This window comes from Echinops telfairi, unplaced genomic scaffold, assembly GCF_000313985.2.
Source record: "Echinops telfairi isolate 266 unplaced genomic scaffold, ASM31398v2 ScPeMD7_60;HRSCAF=208, whole genome shotgun sequence".
In the NCBI taxonomy this organism is placed as follows: domain Eukaryota; kingdom Metazoa; phylum Chordata; class Mammalia; order Afrosoricida; family Tenrecidae; genus Echinops; species Echinops telfairi.
In genome coordinates this window covers 3,493,492-3,518,735 of record NW_022103958.1, presented here as the reverse complement: position 1 = coordinate 3,518,735, position 25,244 = coordinate 3,493,492, and the positions used below count along the sequence as shown (strand labels likewise).

The following is a 25,244-nucleotide window of genomic DNA, read 5'->3' as shown; positions in this document are numbered from 1 at the left end:
TGTCCTCTATGCTCTAACTACGAAAATATTTGATTTACAAATAAGGAATCCTACTTCGCGGAATTTCATTTATCACCGTAGGGTCTAGAACCGATTAACTGCGATAAACGAGGGTTCACTGTACTTTGAAAATGGTGATGGCAACATATGCACAAATGGGACTGATATAATGGATGTATGGATTGTTGTAAGGGCCCGCTATAAAATGATTAAAAATAATAAATAATAAAGAAAACCTCTCAGGAGTCTTGGTCCAACCAGTTTCAAGAATGCAGCTCCTCACTTTTAACAGACCACTTATCAGCCTGACACAATGTCGTTAACGACGCAAGATCCAGAAGTCCCGCTGTTGCAAGCACCTGAGTTGTCCAACAGAACTCACCTGCAATTGCACGTACTGACAATTTCCCATCAGACACTCGAGGAAGAGACAGCCAGGATTGCTGGGCCATCTAGTCCGTAACAGATAAGGGTTAACAAACTTGAATACACACGTTGGACATTCCTGTGAAGTCGCTCTCAAACAAAGAACGAGAAGGCGGCAGGGCACGTGTTCTCCCCGCCTCACGACGGAACACGAACAAGGGGCACAAGGGCAGATCCCAGGCTACGAACTTCTGTCTTAGGACAACACATCCTGGCCCTCTCATATTACGGTTTGTAGATTTGCCCTCACTCTGAACCAACTGAATCGACCCTTAGCTCCCAGAAAATTGTTCAGCTCAGTCATGCTCACTTGCTGCCTGTGCTTTTAAATAAATCACTGAAGAAGTTTCAAGCATTTTTTGTCCTAAAATAAGAATATATGTACCTGCTACCACCTCGCTAACAAATTCAATTCAAAGACTCAGGTAGGAACAGAACTCATTGCTCACCCGAGGCCTACTGGTATAACAGACAGCGTATGTTAGCAGCCTAGCCTCTCAGCGCAGAGCCAAGTTAACTCTGGGCTAGCGCGTCCTTCACCCCTGTGGTCACTTCCATTCCTAGCTGACACACTGCAGATTCGTAATATGAGACAGGCACCCAGAGGTTAACACAGTAACAGAGCTATTCACATATTCAACAAATACTTAAATGAATGGAAATGCCTTAGCAGTAGTCTACGTGAATATGTGGGACCCAATAAAGTTTGGCTGAACTCCTGAACAATAAAGCAAAAAAAAAAGAGGGAGAGAAACAGAAAGCATCTGGAAAAATAAGGTCAACTGGCAGTAGTGGGGAAGGAACCACCCTCCCCAAGAAGCCTTCAGGCCAGCCGTACACCGTTGCTGAGAAAGTGAAAGGATACAGAATCTGCAGGAGGTAATTGGTAATCGCAGTAACCATTTCAGGCCAATTCATCCCAGTCTGGCTCAGAGGGGCCTTGGGCTGAGAGAAGAGATGAGCTATAATGTGTTTCCTTGCAACTTCTTGAAAGAATAACTCCACAATCGTCGGAGGGCTAGACACTTAGGAAGAAAAGGATATGACAATTACAAACTTGTGAAAGTCACATCATTTTCAATTAAGACAGGGCACTGATTCATTGTCTACAACAAAGAACATTATTTCAAACGAGAAACTCCATCACAGGTGTGATCAACAGTGTTACCAATATAAGCACGCTACACACTCTTAAAATGCAATGGAAAGGCCACTTACATCAACATTGCTCCCATTTATTTCCACTGACCTCACTGTACCTAAGTGCCCGTGCTAGAGCCCCATGAATTGGTTCGTCTCAGTTCGGCAATGGCCCATGAAGCCAAACCGTAATGGACCTGAATTTGTAAAATGTGGTGGAACTGGAAAGATCATCAGAACAGGAAAAGCTACGGGTTGACACATGGCTGGAAACATAATCGCCCTCTCAGAAAAGAAAGGCATGTTTAAACAGATGTTGATCCGCAGAGTTGGAAACAGTGGTGTTCGAGATGGCAGCAGCAGCTGCTTTGCCTGTGCTGCTCTCCACAGTTCTGGCAATAACCCACCACCCAATCTCCTGCATCAGGCTCCTGAAGGGGCTCAGCACGCTTCCATCCCATCTCCCATTCCAGAGCTTTGGCTTCTAAGTTTTCCTATTCTGCTTCTCCCACATTTTGAAAATTTGGGTCTGTCCTGATTATACTGTGCGGGCCATTACTGGACTGGTGTGAGCCCCTGCTTTCTTAGAAAATGTTGAACAAATAAAGGACTATGACTTCAGGTTTCATATGAAAATATAAAAGAAACCGTTTATAAAACTGACTGATGACACTTTCAAGCAAGAGACTGCCAACCACAAAGCTGGGGGTTCAAGACGACCAGCCACTCTGCAAGAGAAAGGTGCAGGGTGCTGCTTCTGTGCAGATCCCCAGCCCCGGATGCCAGTCAGAATTGACTGCAGGGCAGTGGTTAGATTTTAAGAATAGGCAAGATCACAAGCTCAATGAATTAAAAAAAAAACCACCCAGCCAACTTGTTTAGTCACTCACTAGCACATCAAGCTACTGGGAAATCAGCTGTATTGATGTGCACACCTATGGGCGTGGACACCTTTCACTCATGCCTCATCTCAGCCTGGAGCTTCATGGGTCCTTGGCCACAGGCTGCTTACTCTCTCCAAGTGAAAGCAAACAGCCCAGGCAATCGCTCTCTCCACAGCAAAGAGGGCAGGAGACCATTTCCATGAACACGCAGCAGAATGTAAATTTAAATCCATGCCCACACAGCCCCATACTCACCACATTTATTTGCCATTAAAGCACCAGAGTCACTCAGTTCCAGAACCGACAAGTGTTGGAGATTAGACTCTCTGAGGGGAGAGGGAACAGGCAGCTCATTACGTTCACACAGGCCACACATCAAGTTGTCCTAGGGTGAACCCGAGCCACTAGCAAACAGCATGGGAAAGCTGCCCTGTCAGCACACAGCGAAGGGCAAGGCCTGCCAGGACTTAGTCTTATGCCCACTGCTTCACCCAGCGATCCAACTGTGAGGAGTCAGGGCAGTACTTTCTCTGACTTCCACGCCAGGGGAAACTCAACCTTACCGGACTGTCTTTCTTCCTGTGGTTACAAAGAATCTCAGCCCGTCTGTAGTGCTAATAATACCCAGTGCAGCACTGCTGTGTGGCCTAGCTTTTCCTGTGACCTCACTTTGTTATTCACCTTCAAAATGTCAGTACATTCAGGATCAAATGTAATGCATGTGTTTGGTTTTTTGGGGGTGGGTGGGTATAGAATTGATTTTATAATTATGTTTTTGGCAAAGGTTTACATGGCCAGTTGGGCTCTGTTGGACGATCTCCATGGCATGGTCCAGTGCATCAGTTATACCTTTCACAATGTGTCAGTGTTCTCTCTCCCCAGTGTGCTCTGCTGTCTGTTCTACTCCAGTACCCAGCTTCCAGCCCCTCACCTTTGCTTTAGAACACAGCTTCCCAAACTATTTGGCTTACTGCCCACTTTTGTAGAAGGCAAATTACTCAGTGCCTCTCCCTCCCGCATTTAAAAAATGTTGTATTGTAGTCGACAATCCATAAAGTGTGGGAGTAGGCTTCTGTAACCCCCCCAGAACGTTTCAGCACGGCCTCCTGCTCCCCCAGGGGTGGTTTTGTCCTCTTTGGGAAACAATGCTTAGAGTAACTGTTGACCTTTGGGCTGCACCTTTCTAGTGGCTCATGACTCAGACCTGTAAGTTACTTTCAACCACCAGACAATGGACATCTTAAAACGAAATTCATGTTTGGGCCTATAGTTACTTTTTGCTTAACAAAAGTAAAAAAAAATCAAGCCTACAATTTGTAGGTCATTAACATACTGAAACTCACAGCGTGTCCACAGGCACGTCGGTGGCCAGGCACTGGCTGGCCCACTTCATGAGGTGGTAGGACAAGAGCAGGGGAGCTGTTCGATGCAGGAGGTCTTGCTGAGCTTGAAAGAGCTGACGAGCTCCCAAAACCACCTATTAGTGGCAGGAGGGGTGGATAAAACAATAAAAGTCGTTAGTAATCCTAACGCTTAGGGTTCAGATGCGGTTGAAATAACAGAGGCAATTAAAAAGGGCAGCTTATCATCAAAGCAACACATCTATTACAGTTCGGGGTGGAAAGTAGCAAAAAATCTTCCCAAACATTCAGCAGTCCCAAAATAATCACAAACAGTTCACCAACCAGAGCCAAGAGCAAACAGACAGCACCACAACCATAAGTCTGTGGTTCACAATGGAGGACAAACAGGGAAGTCCGTGCCCTCTAGCTTTACTGTGTAAAATTGGGTGTGAAGGTGAAGGTGACAGTATTACTCAGTGTCTTAACCCTGTGCATGCCCTGTGACCAATCAAGTCTAGTTCTGAGACTTTATCTTCCTGTTATAACCAAAGGTGTGCAGAAAGCCATAGAGATGAGGGCCAATGTGGCCGTAACCCAGAGCATCTCAAAGGGGGTTTGCTGGGTAACGTGTAACTGTACAAGGTTGCTATTAAAATAATGTTGTAGAAGATGCTTCATGACATCAAGTATGTGGATGAGATCTGTCAAGTAGGAATGTTACAAAGCAACACTATGTCGAGTATTTAATTTTATAAAGATACTACTTGTCTGGAAAAGGAGGCGGTCCATCAAAATACAAATGGTGGTTATGATTGGGGCCAAGATTATAGATGAATTTTCACTTTATTTTATAAAGGTTCTACAATATCTAAGACTAGTTTAATTTCAAAGAGCTTAGTAAGGGTTAGGTAGCCTTGCCAAAGATAAAGTGTCTACTTCCCCTTTGGTGATTCTAAAGTATCCATTTCCTTAAATGTGTTTCCTTCTTTTTACTTGAAATTCTACCACTAGCAATGAATTTCAAAAAGTGTAACTATAGGGGTAGGGTGGGGGTGGTGGATTAAAAAATGTGTAACTATCTCTGGGAGCCAATCAACATGAACAGGTTTAATCAGAGGGGAGCTCTGGTGGGGGAGTGGTTATGAGTTGGGCTGCTAATCGCAAGGTCAGCGGTTTGAAACCACCAGTCCTTCCCTTGGGAGAAAGACGGGGCTTTCTACTCCCATAGAGTTACCCTCACAGACACTCTCTGGGGCAGTTATATCCTGTCTCACAGGGGCAATGTGAGCCAGCATTGACTCCACCGCAGATAACTTTCCTGCCAGGCTCGGATGACACTCCAGGCTCAGAGTCAAGGCAGACTTCCGACTGTGGACGTAAAGGAAGTTCTGAACATGGCACACTCAGGAGTGTGGGGCCTGGGACTGCACACAATGACAAGTCTGCTGGGACTGTGGGGGTGATGGCTGTTAAGTTAGAATGCATAAAGGAGGAACAGTGTAGAAAGCGCAGAATGCCGCTCAGCCTTCCCGAGCGGGCCTGAGAAACGGCAAACCGTTTGTTCTCTGTCCAATGGCTCCTGGCACACCGGTGAGACACAATGGCTCTGAGAACCAGCACGCTCTGTAAGCTTCCGCACTCCTCTGCGTGCGCTAGCCCTTGGCCGAAGCCTGCTGCCGCTTCCTCAGGAGCGCAATTTCATAACCATGTAAGGATAAATTTTAGAACAAGGACGTAAGCACGGTAACATCTGACTGGCTTATGTGCCCTATATAAACTGTAAAGACAAGAATAAAGTAGATCTGCGCCATCAGAGCCTGGTCTCCGGAAGTCTGTGTGCACACGTGTTGGTCGGTGCCTCCGTCTCTCTCACTCCCCTGCGGCTGGACCTGTTTCCACAGGGGACAAGATGAACAGAATGGAAAGGGAAGCTCAGAAGTAAGAGTTAGTGGAAGCCCAAATTTGACCATTTCACAATTATTGGTGGTGTCTGCCCTGTGCTGAGAAAAAAGGAGAGACGCTCTTATTCTTCGCTCTGCTCCACCCAATGGTATTCTTCCTGTATCTCATGTGACCACGGGAGTCCTGTTCACGCCAACCTGTAGGGAGCCAATCTCGGGAATCTTTCCAGCACTCTACACGCAAAGGTAAACAGGAAGATAGAGTTTCATCTACGTTCGTAATCTGTACCTTTAGGTCCCTGCAATTCCTTAGAATGCCTGTTCTAGCTGACTACATGATAATTGGCACCAAATGACTGGGTGGGAGCATGCAAATGAGGTGTAGAGGACTCTAACCCAGGACTGGCCAAGTATGTCATTCTGTTGGGTATAAGCAACAGGAGAATCCCCGGACAGCAGCAGGAGGAACCTGCATGGGAGAGTGGTGGCAGGATGGGCCATGAAGAAGGACCCACGGTGGCAGCAAAGACTGAGGCAGAGCAACTGGCTTCCTGGTTCATGAGAACAAGTGGGGTGTGCTGGGTCACTGAGCAGAACCAGAGGGGCTTTCTCACACTTGCTTGAGCAGGGCAGAGGTCAGGGGACCAGGTGGGTGAGAGGCTGAGGATCAGAGAAAGACGTGCCTGCCCATACAGCTGATAAGACCTGCTGCAGACAAAAGGACTGCATCCTTACGGTTTCTGACCCTAACTTGTGGTCACTTGTTAATAACTGCCCAAATGGACCCACCACACGAGTACTGCCCTTGAGTTCTTTGGGGCCATTGCAATGGGTTATCAAGCCAAAGGGAGAAACAGGAGTGTCACGGGAGCGGTGCTGGTGTGGGAACAAGAAAAAAGAAGTTGGAGAGTGGAGGCATGTCTGACCTCTTCCGCCTTATAGGAATCTTCTGTGGACAGATGTGGAGGTGGATTCTCCTTCCCCCTGGGCAGTCAGAGGTTAGATATGCTCCCACCCCGTTTCCTCAAGTACCAAGGGCCAAGCATGGGGGGCAGAGCAGTGAGCAGACAAAAAGCCTCTGTGCCGTGCCTTCAGGTTCATGCCAGGCACTGCATTCTCCTCATGCCACACTTACGGTGTCTCCCAGCCGCACTAACAGCTGCTGCAAGATCAAAAGGTCTCGGCAGATCAGGAAGCGAGTACTGGCGATCTTACACACGCCCCTGCACACAACGTGGCCCGCAGTGCCACTCCCGTAGAGCTGGGAGAGATTCACACGGACGTCCAGGGGCTGAGCTGTCAGGCGGAAGAGGAAGCCCATCAGAGGTGGCAGTTACCAGCGACACTCCTGTCAGAGGCCCGGTCACGGTTCTGTCACTTACCAGGATTGAGTCCCCTTTCCAGTTCCACCTCCGTCTCATAATCCATTTCTCGTATGAGAAGTCCAATGGCGTGGACTGGGTTCCGGATCTCCTGCAGTTTACCACAGATATCCTCCATCACGTTTTCACTAGGAGGCGAGGAGAAAGCCCGGTCACACGTGAGCACACAACACAAGACAGGCGTGTTCAGCGAGATGCTCTAGGAAAGTAGGCGGCCACCCCGTTAGAGGAGGAGCCACGGCTTTCAAGGTCCGGGTCAAGACACGGAGGCAGGCACACCCTCTTACTGCTCATAGCGACATCCCCTCACTTCCAGAAAAATATCTCAAAGGACGGTAAGGGGAAACACTTCTGTTTTCTAGACTGTCTACCTCAGTTAAGTTAGGAGTAGAACCGTGTTTCTTGTGGGTTTCCACGCCCCGAGGCACGTGCTTAAATGGCATGCACTTGACTGCCTGACACGAACAGCCTGCCTCTGGCGTTGCAAGCTGCTGCCTTTCCATTTGGAAACGCACTTTACCCTAAAGCCTCCTTACACGTCAATAGTGATCAAATCTTCCAGGATCTGCTCCGCGACCTTTTCTGGAGACTGCAGGTTGTAACAGCTCATCTCCATCATAAGGGACATGTCCGTGGTCACTGACTCTCCAATCAGCCGCAGGCATTTTATAAGACCGACGACATCCCGAGCAACGTCCACATCTGGGTGAGAGAAAGCTAACATTCAGCTCACCAGCCAACGGAGGGCGACTGACGAGAACAGAACAGTGATCAATAGAAGCCAAGGGAGCTCTCTGAAGGCTTGGGGGCTGTTAGGCCCCTTTGGTTTCTCTGAGACAACTACAAGGTAAACTGACCAGAGAAGGGTCCTGGCAATCAATGTTGATTTTAGTGACACAACTTTGGGCTTTTGGTGAGCATGTGCACAGCAGAGGCTCCCACTCAATAGTTCCTACACAAACTGTTCAGTGGCCCTGGTTACGTTTTCTCCTGGGCTCCACCCTTCTCATCAAACCCATGCTAGACGTTCGTGTCCAGGAATCTGGTTTCCCTGCCCCCTTAGCCTTCTGTTTCACTTAAAACTAGCAAACAATGGTTTTGTGCAGCCACCTGAAGCCGAGGAAAGGGTTTCGGCAAGAAGGGAAGTGAGATGGACAGAGCCATTATGATTACCATCTGATATGGTTGTCTCATCCTCTGTCAAAAGGTTCTCATCAGGCAGGAGATACAGATGGTCTACTAAGGAGGAGGGCACCAGGAAGGACAGGTATCCCTGGAAATGCAAATCATCCAGTCATGGTTCATGCCACCCACTCCTTCCGTCCTCATAGGCTCTTACCCAAGTCTGAGGTTACAATTAAAACATGTTAATAACAATAATGTAATTATACCAAAGACTCTATAACTACGTATGAATGACACTTTTACAACCACAACAATAACACAAAGCCCCACTGGCCGATGACAGCATCTCCCAGACTACCATGCGGAGGCCGAATAGAAGTGTCTCCCATGGGCTTGGGGCTTCCACCCTCACCTTTTTCAGCAGGCAGACCATGTTCGTGTGTGGATTCAAATGTAGGGCAAGAGGACGGGAGAGGGCTTCCTGATACTGGAGACAACAGGCATAGAACTTGCACCAGAATTCCTGCTGCAAACTGCGGAATTCCTCCTGCGAGAATTCATACTGCGTCACGCTGCTTTGGAGCTGGCAGGGGAAGAGGAAGAAGTGGAACCAAACGAACATTCCTTGTGCATCATGTGTCATACACCTCAAAACCAAGTCTCGGTCACGGAGTCGATGCTGACGCATAGTGACCCCACAGGGCAGGCTAGCACTGCCCCCGGGGGTTTCTCAGACTGTAACTCATTGCCAGAATAGAAAGGCCCGTCTTTCTCCCGTGGTTTTGAACTGCTGACCTTGCAGTTAGTGGCCCAAGTTGTAACCACTCCACTGCCAGGACTCCCATGCAAATAAAGATCGACTTCCTTACTGAAACGGTTTAGACACTTACACCTGCTATGAGCAAAATCAAGTGTGCTGTCCAGTCTCTCTCAACACTTATCTACATCAAGATGAAGACACGATGACCCCTTCTCCCCTGACCCTCACCTCACTTTCAACGGCTAAAGTAACTTCTTTCTTCAGCTCACTCCAGGAAAGATCCAAATTTCTCTCAGTTCCTCGGCAGAAAATCTAAAATGGAGAGAGATCTTCAGAGTATTATATACTCACCAGAAAGGAAGGAGCCCCAGTCCAGAAGGCACTGAGGCAACATCGTCACTCTACTGCAGAGACTGGACATGCCCAGATACACATTTACCCCAGTCCCACAAACCATTTGTGAGCGAGATCATAGTGACTTTAAGAGAGTTTATTTTGACCAGGGTAAGGGATTGGAGTCTCAAGTACTCCCTCAACACAAGAACACTTTGTTCTAACAATCCAGCATTCTGTGATGTTCACATACCCGACACGAACGTTGAAAACAAAATGGGTGCATAAGTAAATGTGGTGAAGAAAACGGATGGTGCCCGGCTATCAAAAGACATAGCATCTGGGGTCTTAAAGGCTTGAGGATAAACAAGTGGCCATCTAGCTGAGAAGCAACAAAATCCACATGGAAGAAGCACACCAGCCCATGTGATCATAAGGTGTCAATGGGATCAGGTACCAGGCATCTAAGACCCAGAACAAAATCATACCCAATAGGGGTGGTGGCGGTGGTGAGGGCGTGCAGTGGAGACCCAATGCCCATCAGTAAATAATTAGACACCCCCCTACAGAGGGGTCACAGGGAAGAAATGAGCCAGTCAGGGTACAGTATAGCACCGCTGAAACATACAATTTTCTTCTAGTTCTTTGGTGCTTCCTTCCCCCTACTATCATGACCTCAATTCTACCTTACAAATGGGATTAGACCAGAACATGCACACTGCTACAGATAAGAGCCCGAAACACAGGGAATTCAGGATAGATACCCCCATCCCTACCCCATGGCCAATAATGAGAGTAGAGATACCAGGAGGATTAGGGGAGGGGAGGGGGAGAAAAGGGGAATCGATCACAAGGATCAACCTACAAGCCCCTCTCAGGGGGATGGACAATGGAAAAGTGGGTGAGGGGTGATGGAGGACGATGTAAGATACGGAAAAAATAATTATAACTTATCAAGGGTTCCTGAGGCAGGGTGGGTGGGGGAGGGAGGGGGAAGAAATGGGGAGCTGATATCAAGTGGGAAGAGAATGCTTTGAAAATGATGATGGCGGCATATGTGCAAATGTGCTCGACACACTGGATGAATGTATAGATTGTGATAAGAGATGAAAGAGCCCCCAATAAAAGTATTTAATAAAAAAAATTTAAAAAGTGATTGGAGTCTATAAACCCCGGAGAAATATAATAGGGTATCATTTGGCTCAGTATAAAATGAGAACTATTATTGCTTAGTGGGAAGGAAGATGTAAGGTGATGTCAAGCACATATACAGCTGAAGGCTGGTACGATGGTATTTATGCTAGATTAGAGATGGGGTGGGCCATTCTGCTGGACACTTCTCAAAAGAAAGCATTTGACAAATGCTTGCCGGTTATTTAAGAACTTGGTGTGTAGGAGACAGAGCCAGAAACACTACTATCATACATCACTTGTTTTGTGATGGTTGCACCGGGTGCAGTTGCCTTAGCAGTTCCCTGCTTCAGCTTGCAAGATTGACTTCCTACATGACATCCTCAAGGAGAAGCTACATGGACCTATCCCGATGCAGCCCTGGGTGCTGGAGCAGCTGTGTGGAGACCCCTGCTAGTGCTGAGATGCTTGTTCGTTCACGGACTCAGCTTTCCTCCTGCAGTCGGCATCATTGCCTCTGTTTTGTGAGGTGGAGGACTCTGTGGACTGGTGTTGGGTTAATGGGTTACTGTTGGATTGTGGATTGTGAATATGTATGGATTGTGATAAGAGATGAAAGAGCCCCCAATAAAAGTATTTAATAAAAAAGTTGCTGTCAACAAGGTGAACTGGCTGATGAGATAAAAGGATGGGCTTTAGGACAAAGCCATCTCAAGTTGTAGCAGAGAGAAAGCATGCAGTCAGCAGATGTTTAGGAAGGAACCTGAAAGACATAAATCTGGAAACCACATCACTTGAGGAAAAAGTTAAGGAAATCAGTGTATGTAGCCTGAGAAAAGACGACCTGGGAAGATTTCTGAAATAAATGAAGGGTTGCTTAATGGAAGTGAAATGGGCAATAAGGCCAAGAAGGGAAGTGCCAATAGGGGCGGGCTCAATTCAATACTGGAAACGCCCACACCCAAGCCCACTGCGACTGTTGACTTCAACTCAGCGACCCTATATAGGGTTTCTGAAGCTGCACATCTTCATGGGTCCAGCTAGCCTTATTGTGACCCCACAGAGCAGCTGGTGGGTTTGAACCACAGACCTTGCGGGTAGCAGTCCAACGCCTAACACACAGTACCACACAGGAGCCTCCTTTCAACTCTGGAAAGAACTCGTACATTATGTAGTTTGGGAACAAGGACTCCCATAGGAGGCGAGCGATAAACTGGTAGCTGGAGGAGGCACAGAGACTTAGAGAAGACTCAGAGGAAGTTCTGCTGGCGTGGGAGATGAGACTAGGGATTTCCCAGGTATCTTCCCATTCTATGAGGAATGCTGCAAGTTTAATCTCATGGAGCTTACTGGCAATTTAAGGGAGCTATATGCCTTAAAAAAAACACCACGTGACTAAAACCTGAGCCCCTCTAACCCCACCCCCCGGTTTTCTTGAATTAAGCCAGACCTTCACTGCACTAACATAAAAGGCACAGAAAGCATCACCAAAAATAAGCCAAGGACTTGGCACTGCTTTCTTCCAAGTACCGAGCAGTGTACACCACGCATGCCAGGTGGGCTCAAGTTTCTTTCCCACCAGGGCCATGCTTCCTTTGCACTGGGGAAGTGCACACAACCCCCACCCCATCATCTTACTTGGTGGGAGGAACATTTTGCCGAGTTTTACATAGTGTTTGCAAGCACGGGTATTCCTATCGTCAGAATCCCTTCAGTGCTTGGTACAGGCCTAACAAACACGTAGCAGTGAGTGCTAACTATCCAGCGCAGTACCAGACGGTCGAATGGTCTGCAGTCAGCCTTATGGGTTTCCTGCTGACCTGTAAAGCTCTGCACAAAGCTGCATTGATGAAGCGTCCCGGCGTGAAAAGGCTCTGCAAGTAAATCTCCTGTAAGGACACGAAGACAAAAATCAGGATGACTTAAACATGAGGAAAGTCTGTTAACATCGGAAGAAGTTGCCTGTTGTCCTATCATCACCGTCTGCATTCTTCCTCCTCTGAACAAAGAGCTCTGCCCATCCACCTTTGAGCCACACCAAGCCATGGAGTGGAGCAGTTCCATTTTCCGCTTGGAAGGAAAGCCTGCAGTGTCTTCGTGTGAACCCAAGGGACGGAACAGGGCGTGCATCGCACGCAATGCTTCACTGGGTTGCACTAGGAATCGGGCTGGGCAGAGGCTAATCTTACACGGAGGAGGAAAATCACACTTATTTGGTATAAAGATCTTGCAGACGGATATTAGTAAGAGAACTAAACTACACCGGTTTCTACACTGTCCACAAAAGGACTCACTTATGGCTCACATATTAAAAGGTACTAAACCAATAATAACAGGTATTATGAATTTAAAACAATGGCAGTAATCTGTTGCAAGTGATGACATGGGTATAGAACACAAAGCCCGTAGTTTATCTAATTAGTTTGACTTCAAAGAGCTCATGAAGCGGACCTGTTGGAGTACAAAGCGTGACTGACCTTCATCCAAGTCTCCCTCCTAAACTGAGGGCAGGGTAAAGGCAAATGACCAAAGTGATAAAGGGCAAGATTTTAATAATCAATGTGCGATTATGGCTTCCAGATAATTGTTAACTTCCAAGAGTTACCAATGATTAATATTCAGTAACCATCAGCAATGAACTCGAGATGAAAATTTTAGCAACGTTCAGTTTCTGGTCATTAAAGCGGGGGATTCTGATCCTGAGAGCAGTCCAACAGCTTCAGCTCCTGACCCTGTGTACTGTCCAGTCGGGCACCACCCTCATAATCATTGTAAGCCAACCATGGCAGCCACTGTGGACTGGGCACTTACTGCCTGTCTCTGCCCAGAACCCAGCCCTCCTTCTTTGACTAGCAAACCCCTACCTTTCTGTAGAGAACCATTCCTCCACCTCCCACACTAGGCTGACTTCATCCCGTAACGGCAAGGCCCGGACTGAACAGGGCCTCATGCAGGCCAGACACTCTCTCCCCCATGTCCAGAGAGACCGTGTCGGGAACTGGCCCAGGACTCAACCCAGGCCAGTAAGTGCCAACTCCTGGGGCTGCAGAGTTCACACAATGCCTGGAAATAAACCCGGAAAAGGCGTGAGAGAGGGGGGACCTGCACAACACCTGGGACAGCACTGCTCCAGTGGTCCAGAGTCAGTGGCACTGCGCTTCTCAGCTGCCCAAGCCAGTGGGCTGGCTTCCAGTTTAACCCTTTCATGACTGAATTATTTTTTGCTTTGAGTTTTCCTTTTTGAAAACGTGTGTGTTCACAGGAATGGATGGTATTTTGAATGAAATGATTTAAAAAAGCATATTTTCTGAGGTTAATATTGATTTCGATACAGTTAGTGGCAAACGTGTCCCAAGGGGCTCTCTGGTGCTGGGGTTGTGGGATGAGGCCCTGTTTCTTCAGATTCATGAAGTTATTCAGGCTCCCACTAGATGGCAGCGTGCACTATAATGGGTACTCTACCAGGGGTCATGGAAAAGGCTGTCAGTGTAAAGGGGGTTCCTATTACTTGTCATTAAAGAGTTCTGCTTAACACAATGGTTCTTCTCAAACGAATGACCGGGATAGACTGCTGGCTTACAAAAGGTGTGCCATCACTCTGCACTGCTTACTCTGGGGTCTTGATCGTCTCTGATGAGGACCTCTTCCTCTGGTGGGGGCTGCATGAAGACAGAGTTCCACTGACCTGCAATGTTACTGCAGAGAAAACAGTCCATCAGGCCACACGGAAATGATGGTGAGGTGAGAATAAGCTTACTCCACGCAATCTGGTTGTACAGAAGCTCGCCAGCACAGAGCTACAAGTAGCCAATCCTCACTCTGCACTTACTATTTGCCAGACACTACGTTTCAGGCACTTTGAAACATTCTTCCCACATTCTGCCCTGGGAGGCCTACACTAGCCCGAGTAGGCTGTGTCTCACAGTAAACTGTTGACTTCGGACTCAAACCCAACCCGTGTGCTTTCACCACTGTGCTCAGATGCCATCTCGGAAAGAGTACTTTCTGAGGTGAGGCTGAGGGTCGGCCTGGACACAACCATTTCTCGAAGTTGATCCCAGGATTTGGGGTTTTGAGACTCCCTAAGGTTCAATTATGTCCGTGATGCTCCAACAGTGTTCCAGACATTGCAGGGTTCCACACACGTGATGGAGTCAAATTTGTTCGGAAAAGATACTTTTTAACCACTGAACACTTAATAGTTTGCTACCCAATGTATTATCATCCCTTGAAATTTTGCTCATAAAACACTAATGTTCTGTGATCGCATTACTGTGTGTACCAGCCTATGTACACTATATTGGACTTCACACCAAGGTTTCAAGGAAAGCACTGTATGGGTCCATTCTATGTCTCATCGCTCATATGAGCCAATGGGGAGCCCACAGGGGCTGCGGTGCTCCCCAAAAGGCATGGTGTCAGGAACGAGTGCTGCTGAACAGCAAAGGAAACACCCGGGTCAGAAAGAATTTTGATCTTTCTCCCACCAAAGATGGTATTTTCCTGATCTCATTTCATCTTTAGAATTCCTGGTTTTGTCTTGGAACCCAATCTCAAGAAATAAGACCAAAGGCATGAGAGGAGCAGAAAACTGGAGCAGTAGGCAGACCCAGGGGTCGCTCCTTCAGAGGCCACCTCTGCCTGTGTTACTCCATCAGCAGCTCTCTGGACATCGTTTGAGGGGGAGGGAGGCAGACGAGGTGCCCTTACTGTTCAAAGTTGATGTATTTCACAGCCGTCTGGTTCTCCACATCATGCCACAGGGCCCAGATGTCTGTAGTGGTTAAGGCAAAGTCGACCAGTGTTTCCTAGGACAATAAGAAAGGGAAGGCAGTATTTCAGATTCAGATATGGGTGAAAGGTAAAACGGTTAAATACAATGCCAATAATCTGTCTGCACGCTTTGCAGAAGGCTGCGGCTGAAGGCCTCCATCCCAGGACATCTGTGGGCTCAGCCAGCAAGTGGCCTGTGGCCCTCGCTCGCGTTTGGCAGGCCTACCTGAGAGGTAAACAGCGAGGAAATGTGATCCAGACTGTAGCGATTACTCTCCGTGCTCACCAGCTGGAAAATGCAGAACTGTTGGGAACCAAGACAGCAATGCGTTACTCGAAGTGGTCAACCCGCTCCCTTCTAGGCCAAGTGCTCGAACAGTCCGAAACAGCTCGTCCAGATTTTCAACTCTGTGCCGAACCAAACTGAAACCACGGACACACTGCAACAGCAGTCGGCCAATCGCCAAGAAAAACACCTGACAACTCATGTTGGGTGTGTTAACGCTACCCTGAGAAGAAGTCAAAACCTAAAACAGTATTTGATGGAGAGTATTCTAAGGAAATTTTCTGGATAAAGAACATTCACTACAAAGTTAGAGCGACAAAGACTATCCTATTTGAGGGCGTTTCAAAACGCTAGTGGCAAGAATGAGAAGATAATGAAGCTCCTTCAGGAGAATGTGCCACCGGGAAACACTGGAGCGGCCCAGCCGGGTTGGCAGGAAGCGCCTGTGCTAGCGTGCTCCATGTGGTGTGAGAAATTAAGAGCCGAAGGAGATGAGGCACATCCACACTCAAGGATGGCCTGGCCCGGGGTGTCAGGGAATGCTTTGAGGGATTTCACATACAGGGCAGGCAAGGCTCAGGGTCGAATGTCCACGAGGTGGGGGCATCCACTCGGCCAGAGTCCAGCCTGGGGAATGAGACCCTCCCCCACTGGAATGTCTTATTATCCAAGCGAGTAAGCCCAGAGCAGACACATGCCTGGCACCCGCTGTTAGCAATGAACGCAAGGGACGTGGCACAGCAGCAAACACCCAACACTCAATGAGTGGCTGTTCAGGTCAGGATCATTGCATCACAGCAGGGGCTGTCCAAGGTCTGCGGGAAAACTGTATCTTTCATTCCACTATGCGAAGGCCCCATGTATTCCAGTCTAACACACAAGAGCAGGTGTTTGGATGAGGAGCAACATTATTTTTCCAATCAATTTCCCTCCAATACCTAGTAACACCTCATTTCCTTTTCAGTAACTGCTTCTTACCCAGACTTCCAACCTTGCTCATTCTTGTCTGGTCTTGGCTAAATTCCCTTAAACTCTCGACTCCCTCCCTCTTCCACTCCGGCCTCCTTCTAGCTCTTCCACTCCACAGCACAAAGCCCAGCATCCTCAGCCCAGAAATGATGCCACGCAGCTTGCTGAGGCTGCTGTGAGGAGCTCATTCAGACTCAAGAGTCCACAGCTAAAAGCAGAGAAACTGGACACACGCCTCAGTGCTTTCCTACCTGCCCGTGCTTTGAAGCGTGCATATATACCCCCAGGTAGAGGCCCAGCGAAGGGGAAAACGCCAGCCGTAATTTGTGTCCGGTCCCAGCTGTGAGCTGCAGGTCTTTATTCACTGGGACGTATTCCAGCATGTCAGCTACCATCAGGCACATTTGGTCCTGCCCAAGAGGAGAGATCTATTTTTTAAAAATAATTTTATTTGGGGCTCATAAAGCTCTTATACAATCCACACATCCATCGTGTCAAGCACATTTGTACATTTGCTGCCATCATCATTTTCAAAACATCTTTCTACTTGAGCCGCTGGTATCAGCTCCTCATTGAGAAGAGATCTTAAGTGGCATAAAAAACCCCAAAACAAAAACACCAGATGGTAAAAAGTACTCCTCCTTATCCAAGGTGCCGTGGTGGCTTTGGCATTGGGCAGCTAACCGCAAGGTCAAAAGTTCAAAACCACCAGCTGCTCCTTAGAGAAAGTTGAGGCTTTCTGCTCAGAAACCCAGAGGGGCAGTTCTACTGCCCTCCTGGGTCCCTAGGAGTCCGAATCATCTCGAGGGCAGTGGGTGTGGACCCTTATTAAGGATGCACACCTATCCCGCCAGCACCCGTGAGAGCTGATGTGTGAAGGGCCTGTAAGAGGCATTTATGGGTAAGACGAAAGCTCTCTTCAGTCTGAAAGATGAAGGCATCAGTGGCTTGCACCAACGTGTGTTCATAAAACAAGTCTGTGCCTCCCGAGTGAACAATTACTCACTGAGCTCTTTTCAACTCTTCTGTTGGGTTCAGACTTTTCAAAATGAAAAGGCCAATAGGAAGGGGAAGTAGATGGAAAACAAAGCTACATGGAACTACAGGAACCTAGGAAAGACTCACAATGTCCAAACCTGTTGACCTGACCACCTTGCAGAGAAGAAGCGCCTCCTGTCAGTTCCCTTCCCATCGGCAATCCCACTCTGACTGAGCGAATGTCCCACTTACCTTGAAAGACCACATCCGGAGTTTATGATCCTGACACAGAGCAAAGATGAAGGCATCATGGTCACCACAATGGACTGCCAGACTGAGGGGACGATCTGACGGCCCCTGGTCACCCCTAAAACACAAGCGCCCAAGGTGTTAGAATATGACTGCTGCATGCAGGGAGGGTGAGGTGGAGAGGGGGAACCGATGACAAGGATCTACATATGACCTCCTCCCTGGGGGACGGACAACAGAAAAGTGGGTGAAGGAGGGACTTCGAACAATGCAATATATGGCAAAATAATAATTTATAAATTATCAAGGGTTCGTGAGAGAGGAGGGAATGGTGAGGGAGGAGGAAAAAATGAGGACCTGATGCCAGGGGCTCAAACGGAGAGCAAATGTTTTGAGAATGATGAGGGCAACGGATGTACAAATGTGCTTTACACAAATTGATGTGTGTATGGACAGTGATGAGTTGTACGAGCCCCTAATAAAATGATTAAAAATAAAAAAAGAATATGATTGCTGCAAATCATCTCAACAGAATTTGCGAGGTAACAAAACGGGTAAATTTTATATACGTATGTAAATGTGCAATGAACAAGTGTTTACATGCAGGTGTAAGGAAATTAATTTGTTTGAACAATGACTACAATGCATTTTGAAAGGTCTGATGTAGCTGGGTAAGAAATATGGCTCCGTTTTGTATCATTTTAATCCAGCCATCAGAACATTCACAGAACACGGGGTTTGCCGAGTCTGGCAAGGGCCGAAGCGGACGCGTGAGCACAGGAAGGAGGAGCAGAGCGGATGCGGTCCAGGAGTCTGGCCATAAACAGGGTGGACCCAGGAGTCATGCTTTCCTCAGGTGAACTCGGTGCCACACAGATGCTGCTTCTTCCCAGCGCAAAATCGTTGCCTTCTTGAGCCCTCTGGTTTACCTGCCAGGTGCCACTCACCTGATGGCTGTTGGCATCCAGCCGGTCAGCAATCGCTGCATTACTGAACTCTGTTTCAGCTCCACAACGGATACTGAGCCTGCAGGATGGAAAACCATTACTGATGTCCATGGACAGAGAGAAGCCCTAAGGCAAGAGGGCCGGCGCAGTCACCACTAGGGTCTTCAAGCGTGACCAGCCTCTCCACGTCTACCCCAACAGTTCCAGGATCTACCTTTCCTGTACATAGCATAGCACACATTTTGAACTGTTTGGGGCTCAATACAAATAGTAACTTTGTACTCCAAGGGAACACTTTGTAACGCAAAGATAGTAACACACATTACCATTCAACAGAATTACATCACTCTTCCATTCAAAAGAATCAGGAATGCTTCACAGTCCAGGAGCTGTGGGCACAGCAGTGAGAACAAAGGGAAACCGCCAGCCCTCATGGAACTTCTACTCCACTGGGGCAGGGGGGGTGGGGGCAGACTGTTCATTTAAATAAAATACTGGTAAGTCGAGAAAAATAAAACAGGGAGGGGGCAAAACCAGGGAGGAGACACTGAATGAAGACCCACAGGGATTGAGAAAGTGAGCAAGTCAGAGGGCACCTGGCAAGCTCAAGGAACTGGAAGGAGGTCGTGTGGCTGGTGCAGACGGCGACGTGCACGTCAACGTGCGGACTCTGCCTTGACCCCGGCCACTGAGGGAGAGTCACCGAGGGTTGTGAGCAGTGGAGTGACAGGACCAGCTCAGGCTTACAACGCCTCACTGGCTGGGAAGTTCCCGAGAAGTAAGGGCCGACTTGGGGAGACACTTAAGCAGTGATTCAAAGAACCAAACCCACTGCCAATGAGTTGGTACCGACACCACAGGACCGAGCAGAACCGCCTCTGTGGGCTTTACCCCAAGCCGCCATCTCTTCCTCTCTCCGAAAGGCTGGGGGAGTTCAAAGCATGGATGTGGCTAACAGCCGGGTGCTTTCACCACAGCACCACCAGGACTCCCCAGAGTGAGCTTCCCCATTTGGAGGAATTTGACCAAAGCACCCCATCTGAGCTGACACAGCTAACCACATCTCAGGTGACCTCCGCACGCCCCCGGCCTCAGCATAGCTCCCCAGAGACTCTCCTGCTGCGCGGCCCGGGTGGGGTGGGGCATGGACTGGGGGGTGCTCAGTCTGTCCCTGCCTCACCCCCCTGGGAGGACATGGGGCTCACCAGCAGCTGGGGACCTAGGGGGACTTGGCGTGCAGGAGCCCGGGCGCAAGGAGCGGCGGCTAACCACCTCATCTACAGGGTCTGGGACAGGTTCTCTTACGTGCACCGATCTGCTTGCCCGCACTCTAATATGCTGCAGGACGGGGGAAAACCTTGGAAGTGGAGGTGTTTCTGTGGGACCCAACAGGGAAACCAGAATATGTGGCTACTTGGGAAAAACCTTGGAAGTGGGGGTGTTTCTGTGGGACCCAACAGGGAAACCAGAATACGTGGCTACTGCAGGGACATTAGAAGCAACGTCTGCAGCGGAGATGATGAATGGGGTGGGACCTCTCAGGTCTGCTTGCCCACCAACATTCTTTGCTTACAGCGAATTCCCTGCTTGGTCTTGGATCTTACCAGGCATGTCGTGAGGAGGTAGTTTGAGAACAAAGATTCCCCCAGAAGCAGATGGCAGGGCAAACAGAGCCTCCCCGTCACTGCTCAGCCAGGCTGCCGAGGTGGTGGAATTCGGGGCCAGTCCAGGGACAGCCGGGATGAACTGATAGTTGCAAGGGTCCCTGAAATCCACCTTTCCAATGTCGGTGAAGATCGACTGCATCTGACTTTCGGCGACCAACTCCTGTGGAGGAAGCAGACACCTCCGTGAAGTACACGAACCCGAGTGTTGCTGCCTTCCTCCCACGTGGTGCTACACGAGCTGCCAGACAAAACGCTTAGGAACCTGGAGTAGGGAATGGTTCCTTTTAATGACCACCACGTTCTTCCACTAAAACGCGCGCCTGGTTCTCTTCAAGCAGCAGTTATCAAAGTGTAAGCGGGCTCAAGGGGAGGAGCCCACCTAGCCTCTGGCCCCCACGGACACTGCTCTGCTACGAAGTCTGCAACAGCCAGGGTCTTTTGGGAAAGAACCAACTCACACTCCTGTACATGCGAGAAGGGTGTGGCAGGAGCAGCCGGTGGACCGTCTGGTTGGTCAGTATCAGGACGGTCACGTGATTCTGCGTCTCAGAGACGTGTACCCCTCCTGGCAAGATGCTGCAGTTTTGGAATTTGAGGCGAACGGCATTGTTCAACAGGTTCACGTCCAGGGACTCCTCCACCAGCTCCAATGTGTCTCCCGAGGTTTTCCTGTTAAAAAGGACACATTTGTTGAAAAGAAAAGATCCTGTCTTTCGTCCCTCAGTGACAGTTATATCCAAATAAGGAAGCATCGGTTCCAAGTGCACCCTCCCCAATGGAAAAGCGTGAACAAACTCAGACCCGGTTGACAGTCCAAGCCGCCGCACATCCCGTGGTGTGGCTTGGGGACACGGGGTTGTTCTGCCTGACCCACAGTGCCTCTGCACACAGGACACACCGGGCCTCATGTGTCACCCGCCAGTGCAGCGGAATGTCACCTACGTCCCAGCAGGAGGGTGCTGGTCACCTGAAAAAGGCAGGCTCGTATTGCCTTGTCCGTGTCCTTCTACCTTTGCAATTCAGCTCTCCACCTCCTTGTCCTTGGTGCCTTCTCGGAAGTACCGGATGATGCTTATGGCTCCCCAAGGAGCTTCTGCACCTTGGGCTGAGGTCCCATTTCCTGCAGAATGCTGAAGCAGAGGCCTCCGTGCAGCACACCCATGCTACGTCACCAGCACACAATCTTCTGTATCCTCAGTCTTGTCTCTTAACACACTCTTCGCCTACCTGCCTTCTGGGGAAGGGTGGGTTCTGGAACTTCCCCAAGGACACTGTCTCTACCATTCTCCTGGTAGTGGGCCCTTAAGGTTGGGTCCAGGTGTCCTACTTGCTCCCCAGGGTCACTTCTAAGCCACGTGCATCCTTCCCAGCCTACACCACTTAGCCCTGGGGCTGGGCGCTCACCAGCAGATCTAGTGCTATCCTCGCTCACTGCAGGTGTCCACTCATCCCTTTCCTTGAAAACCTGAACTCCTGGCTGGAGCTGTCATTCTCTCCAGATCACTCCTGCCACAACCCACAGGGATGTAAACACTCCCGTAGATGCTTTCTCTAATATCGCCTGGGTGCCTTCTACTCCTCTCCCGCTAGCTGCCTGTGCACACTACCCTCCAGCTACCACTTGATTTCTCTGCTTCCCTTCCAGCAGCAATACAGACTACCCAATGCCTCTATCTGTGGTTCAACATTCTTACATAAAAAATATTGGGAGGTAAGGGAATGGGCACTTAATTGGCCAAAGAAATTCCTCAAAGGTTTTAAGAGAATTTAAAGTGCTACTTACAAAGCATTTATTGTGTTAAGTATTACAACAGAACACAGAGATGATTTAAAGCACACAGGAGGATGTGGATAAGTTAAGGCACTCTGACAGCACTGTTGGGCACTGGTTTGCTAACTACAAGGTCAGTGGTTCAAACTAACCAGATATTCCTCAGGAAAAAGATGAGGCTGTGTGCTCCTCTATACCCCACATAGGATTTGGAAACCCTATACAGGATTGCTATGACTTCGAAGCAAATCTGTTTTGGGTAGATTACATGCAAATACTACCCCTTTTTATTAAAGGGAATGGAGAATTCCCAGATTTGGTGCTGGGGGGCAAGGAAGGCCTAGAACTGGCTCTCCGTGCATATCTGGAGGTAACAGTATTCCTTGGAAGAGTTGTTCTGTACCAGTGGTTCTTGACCTTCCTCATGTTGCCTCAACCCTTTCATAAAGTTCCTCATGTTGTGCTGACTCCCAACCATAACATTATTTTCGTTGCTTCTTCAGAACTGTCATTTTGCTACTGTTATGGGTCATCATGTAAATATCTAATATGTAGGATGTATTTGCATTATTACAAATTGAACATAATTGTGTAAGTCTGGGTACTTTAGAGAAACAAATCCATTGCAACTCATGTATGAGAGAGAGTTTTATGTAAACATTAAGTGTGCATCAAGAAAACATCCCAACCCAATGATGCTGAAGCCCACAAGTCCAACATTAACCCATATGTCCAACACCAATCCAAAGTCCTCTTCCATCTCACAAAACAGAGGCAATGATGCCCACTGCAGGTGGAAAGCCGAAGTCAGTGAATGTATAAGCATCTCAGCGCTGGCAGGGGTCTCCACATGGCTGCTCCAGCACCTAGGGCTGCATCGGGGTAGGTCCATGTGGCTTCTCCTTGGGGATGTCTTGCAGGAAGTCAGCCTTGCAAGCTGAAGCAGGGAACTGCTAAGGCAGCTGTACCCTGGTGCGACCACCACAAAGCAAGAGACCTGAGAACTCGAAAGGTGAGGCTTACTGAGCCATTTATCCTCCGCCCTTCAATTAATCCCACATGTGTTTATCGGCCAGGTTGGCACAATAAACTAACTAACTCAATAATTAAAGCATAGTGATTAATCACAAAACAATATGCAATTACATATTGCAAAATATTTACTTCTAATTACAAGTAAATGAAGTTGTCTAGAAGCATGTTGTAGCATGGATAAGTCCACGCTGGGTACTAGTATGTGGGCGTGTCTTACTGTGGGCGGATCCGCCAGGAGACAGAGGACTGGTGTCTCAGGTCCTAAGACCATCAGAAATAAGTGTTTTCCAACCCCCAAAGGGGCTATGACCCACAGGTTGAGAACCACTGCTCTATTTTCATACCTCCGCTTCTCTCTCAAGCCCTCTCCACTTAAGATTTGTGTCTAACCAGCTGGCTGGAGCAGTTCTTGACAAGGTCACCAATGGTCTCTACCCCACAAAGATCAATTTCCATCCCTCATCTTCCCCGACTTACTATTGATAATAAGCTGGCTCCACTTTTTAAAACATGCCTGTAGCTTCAGGAACCACTGTCCTTGGTTCAGCCCTCACCTCGCCAGGTGTTCCTTCTCTTGACCCCTTCACCAGGTCACTTTCCTAGATGATGGGGTGATCCCAGGCCTCAGTCCTAAGACCCCTGCTCCACCATCATTTACAAGTGGTCCTCAACACGGGGGATTTTTCCTTTCCTGACCCAAAGGTACTTGGGTTGTCACAATTGGGATGGGAAGGGTGCTACTGGTATGTGGCAGATAAAAAGGCCAGAGTTGCTGTTGGAAACTTCCAGTGCACAGGGTAGCCCCAACAACAAGGAATCAGTGTTGAGCGCTTCCAGTAGTTGTGTCCAGTCCAAAGAGCCAACACTTCCACGGCTGAGAGGCACCAGTTAGCCCTCATCCCTATGTGATCTCGTTCAGTGTAACAGCTCTAAGTGCCATCAAATGCCCATGACTTGCAGCTGAATCTCTCCACTGAATATGGGACTACTGCCACGACATTTCTTACTTAGGTATCTAACAGGCACCTCACACTAGCCCTGGTTAATTCTGACCCAATACAACAAGAACATGCTTCACCTGTTTTCTTCCCCATCTCTCATCTCTAGGCAACTTTCAGGTGCGCAAGCCCAAAATCGCAGGGTTAAGTCTGGCTCCCCTTTCTATGCCCCTATGCCAGCAGGGACGCACACTGTCTAATCCACACTTGTTGCAATAATTACATGAGACCACTTTATGGCAATCTGAAAGCAGGTCTGTTTGTTCTTTGCTCATCTGTAGCTATACTATTTTAAATGCTTTTTGGAGAACGGAATATTTGCAGAATGAAAGAAGGTGCAAAGCAGTGTAAACACAGTCATGTTAAAAACTAGCCCTCAGGGCTGCGTTCCTCAGGAGTAGGATGAGACTGTCAACACCTTACGGATTTACAGCCTCGCCAACCCTCAGGTTCCACTCAATTTATAGAGTCCCTAAGAGTCCGAATCTGTTGGACGGCAGTTGGCTTGGTTTAGGTCGTTTCTCTCCTAGAACACAGTCTCCTTCATGCTTCCAACAGGCACAGACATCGCCTTTTTCCGAACTGCCCATTACCGTCGCAAGAAACCACCGTTTGGAAACAGCCACGGAATTTCAGACACCGAACCCACCCTGCCTTTCGGGGGCGTTTCTCGAACCCGGCACTTACCAGTGAATGAACCTATTCCTGGTGACGGCGAAGAGTTTGCCGCTCTCCACGTAGTGGAAGCCTCCCGCGCTCTCACTGTATTTCGCCGTTCCCGCTGCGGCAGTCACCGCCCCTGCAAAGGGAGCGCGGTCAGCCTGCACACGTGGTTCTCTGGGGACGGCAGGGGCTGAGGACGCCGGGGCTGACACAGTGACAACCCACGGAGAGAGCGGGCGGCGGGATGCGCAAGAAGCCGGACACCAGGGAGGCTGTGATCCCGGGCCGGGAGGAATACAGATTTCGAAGAATGGACTGGGGCGGGGGTTGGGTGGGGACAGGTACCCGGGGGCCCGTGGAAGGAGCCAGAGGGAGAGGATACGATCGTGGCCGGCCTGGCTGCTTCCGTACCCACGCCGCAGACCGTGAATTCCCGAAAATGCCTCGGCTTTTCGCGTTCAGCTCCGCTCAGCTCCAGAAAGC

General features: G+C 48.8%; 1 protein-coding gene across 1 annotated transcript in view; it reads right to left on the bottom strand.

The window, feature by feature from the left end:
- The window catches only part of NUP160 (nucleoporin 160), a gene marked incomplete at its 5' end in the record, with an annotated part of 46,399 nt that extends 21,160 nt beyond the window's left edge, over nucleotides 1-25,239 (bottom strand). Inside the window, 21 exons of the mRNA XM_045291116.1 lie at nucleotides 325-452; nucleotides 1,292-1,451; nucleotides 2,706-2,776; nucleotides 3,794-3,927; nucleotides 6,830-6,990; nucleotides 7,077-7,204; nucleotides 7,613-7,778; nucleotides 8,250-8,349; nucleotides 8,614-8,784; nucleotides 9,190-9,273; nucleotides 12,246-12,314; nucleotides 14,037-14,121; nucleotides 15,136-15,233; nucleotides 15,425-15,502; nucleotides 16,705-16,863; nucleotides 17,684-17,798; nucleotides 18,628-18,706; nucleotides 20,232-20,454; nucleotides 20,753-20,963; nucleotides 24,786-24,897; nucleotides 25,173-25,239. Coding sequence (XP_045147051.1) covers nucleotides 325-452; nucleotides 1,292-1,451; nucleotides 2,706-2,776; nucleotides 3,794-3,927; nucleotides 6,830-6,990; nucleotides 7,077-7,204; nucleotides 7,613-7,778; nucleotides 8,250-8,349; nucleotides 8,614-8,784; nucleotides 9,190-9,273; nucleotides 12,246-12,314; nucleotides 14,037-14,121; nucleotides 15,136-15,233; nucleotides 15,425-15,502; nucleotides 16,705-16,863; nucleotides 17,684-17,798; nucleotides 18,628-18,706; nucleotides 20,232-20,454; nucleotides 20,753-20,963; nucleotides 24,786-24,897; nucleotides 25,173-25,239 — 2,599 coding nt within the window. The remainder of the gene's footprint in view (nucleotides 1-324; nucleotides 453-1,291; nucleotides 1,452-2,705; nucleotides 2,777-3,793; nucleotides 3,928-6,829; nucleotides 6,991-7,076; nucleotides 7,205-7,612; nucleotides 7,779-8,249; nucleotides 8,350-8,613; nucleotides 8,785-9,189; nucleotides 9,274-12,245; nucleotides 12,315-14,036; nucleotides 14,122-15,135; nucleotides 15,234-15,424; nucleotides 15,503-16,704; nucleotides 16,864-17,683; nucleotides 17,799-18,627; nucleotides 18,707-20,231; nucleotides 20,455-20,752; nucleotides 20,964-24,785; nucleotides 24,898-25,172) is intronic.
- Nucleotides 25,240-25,244: the final 5 nt, after the last annotated feature.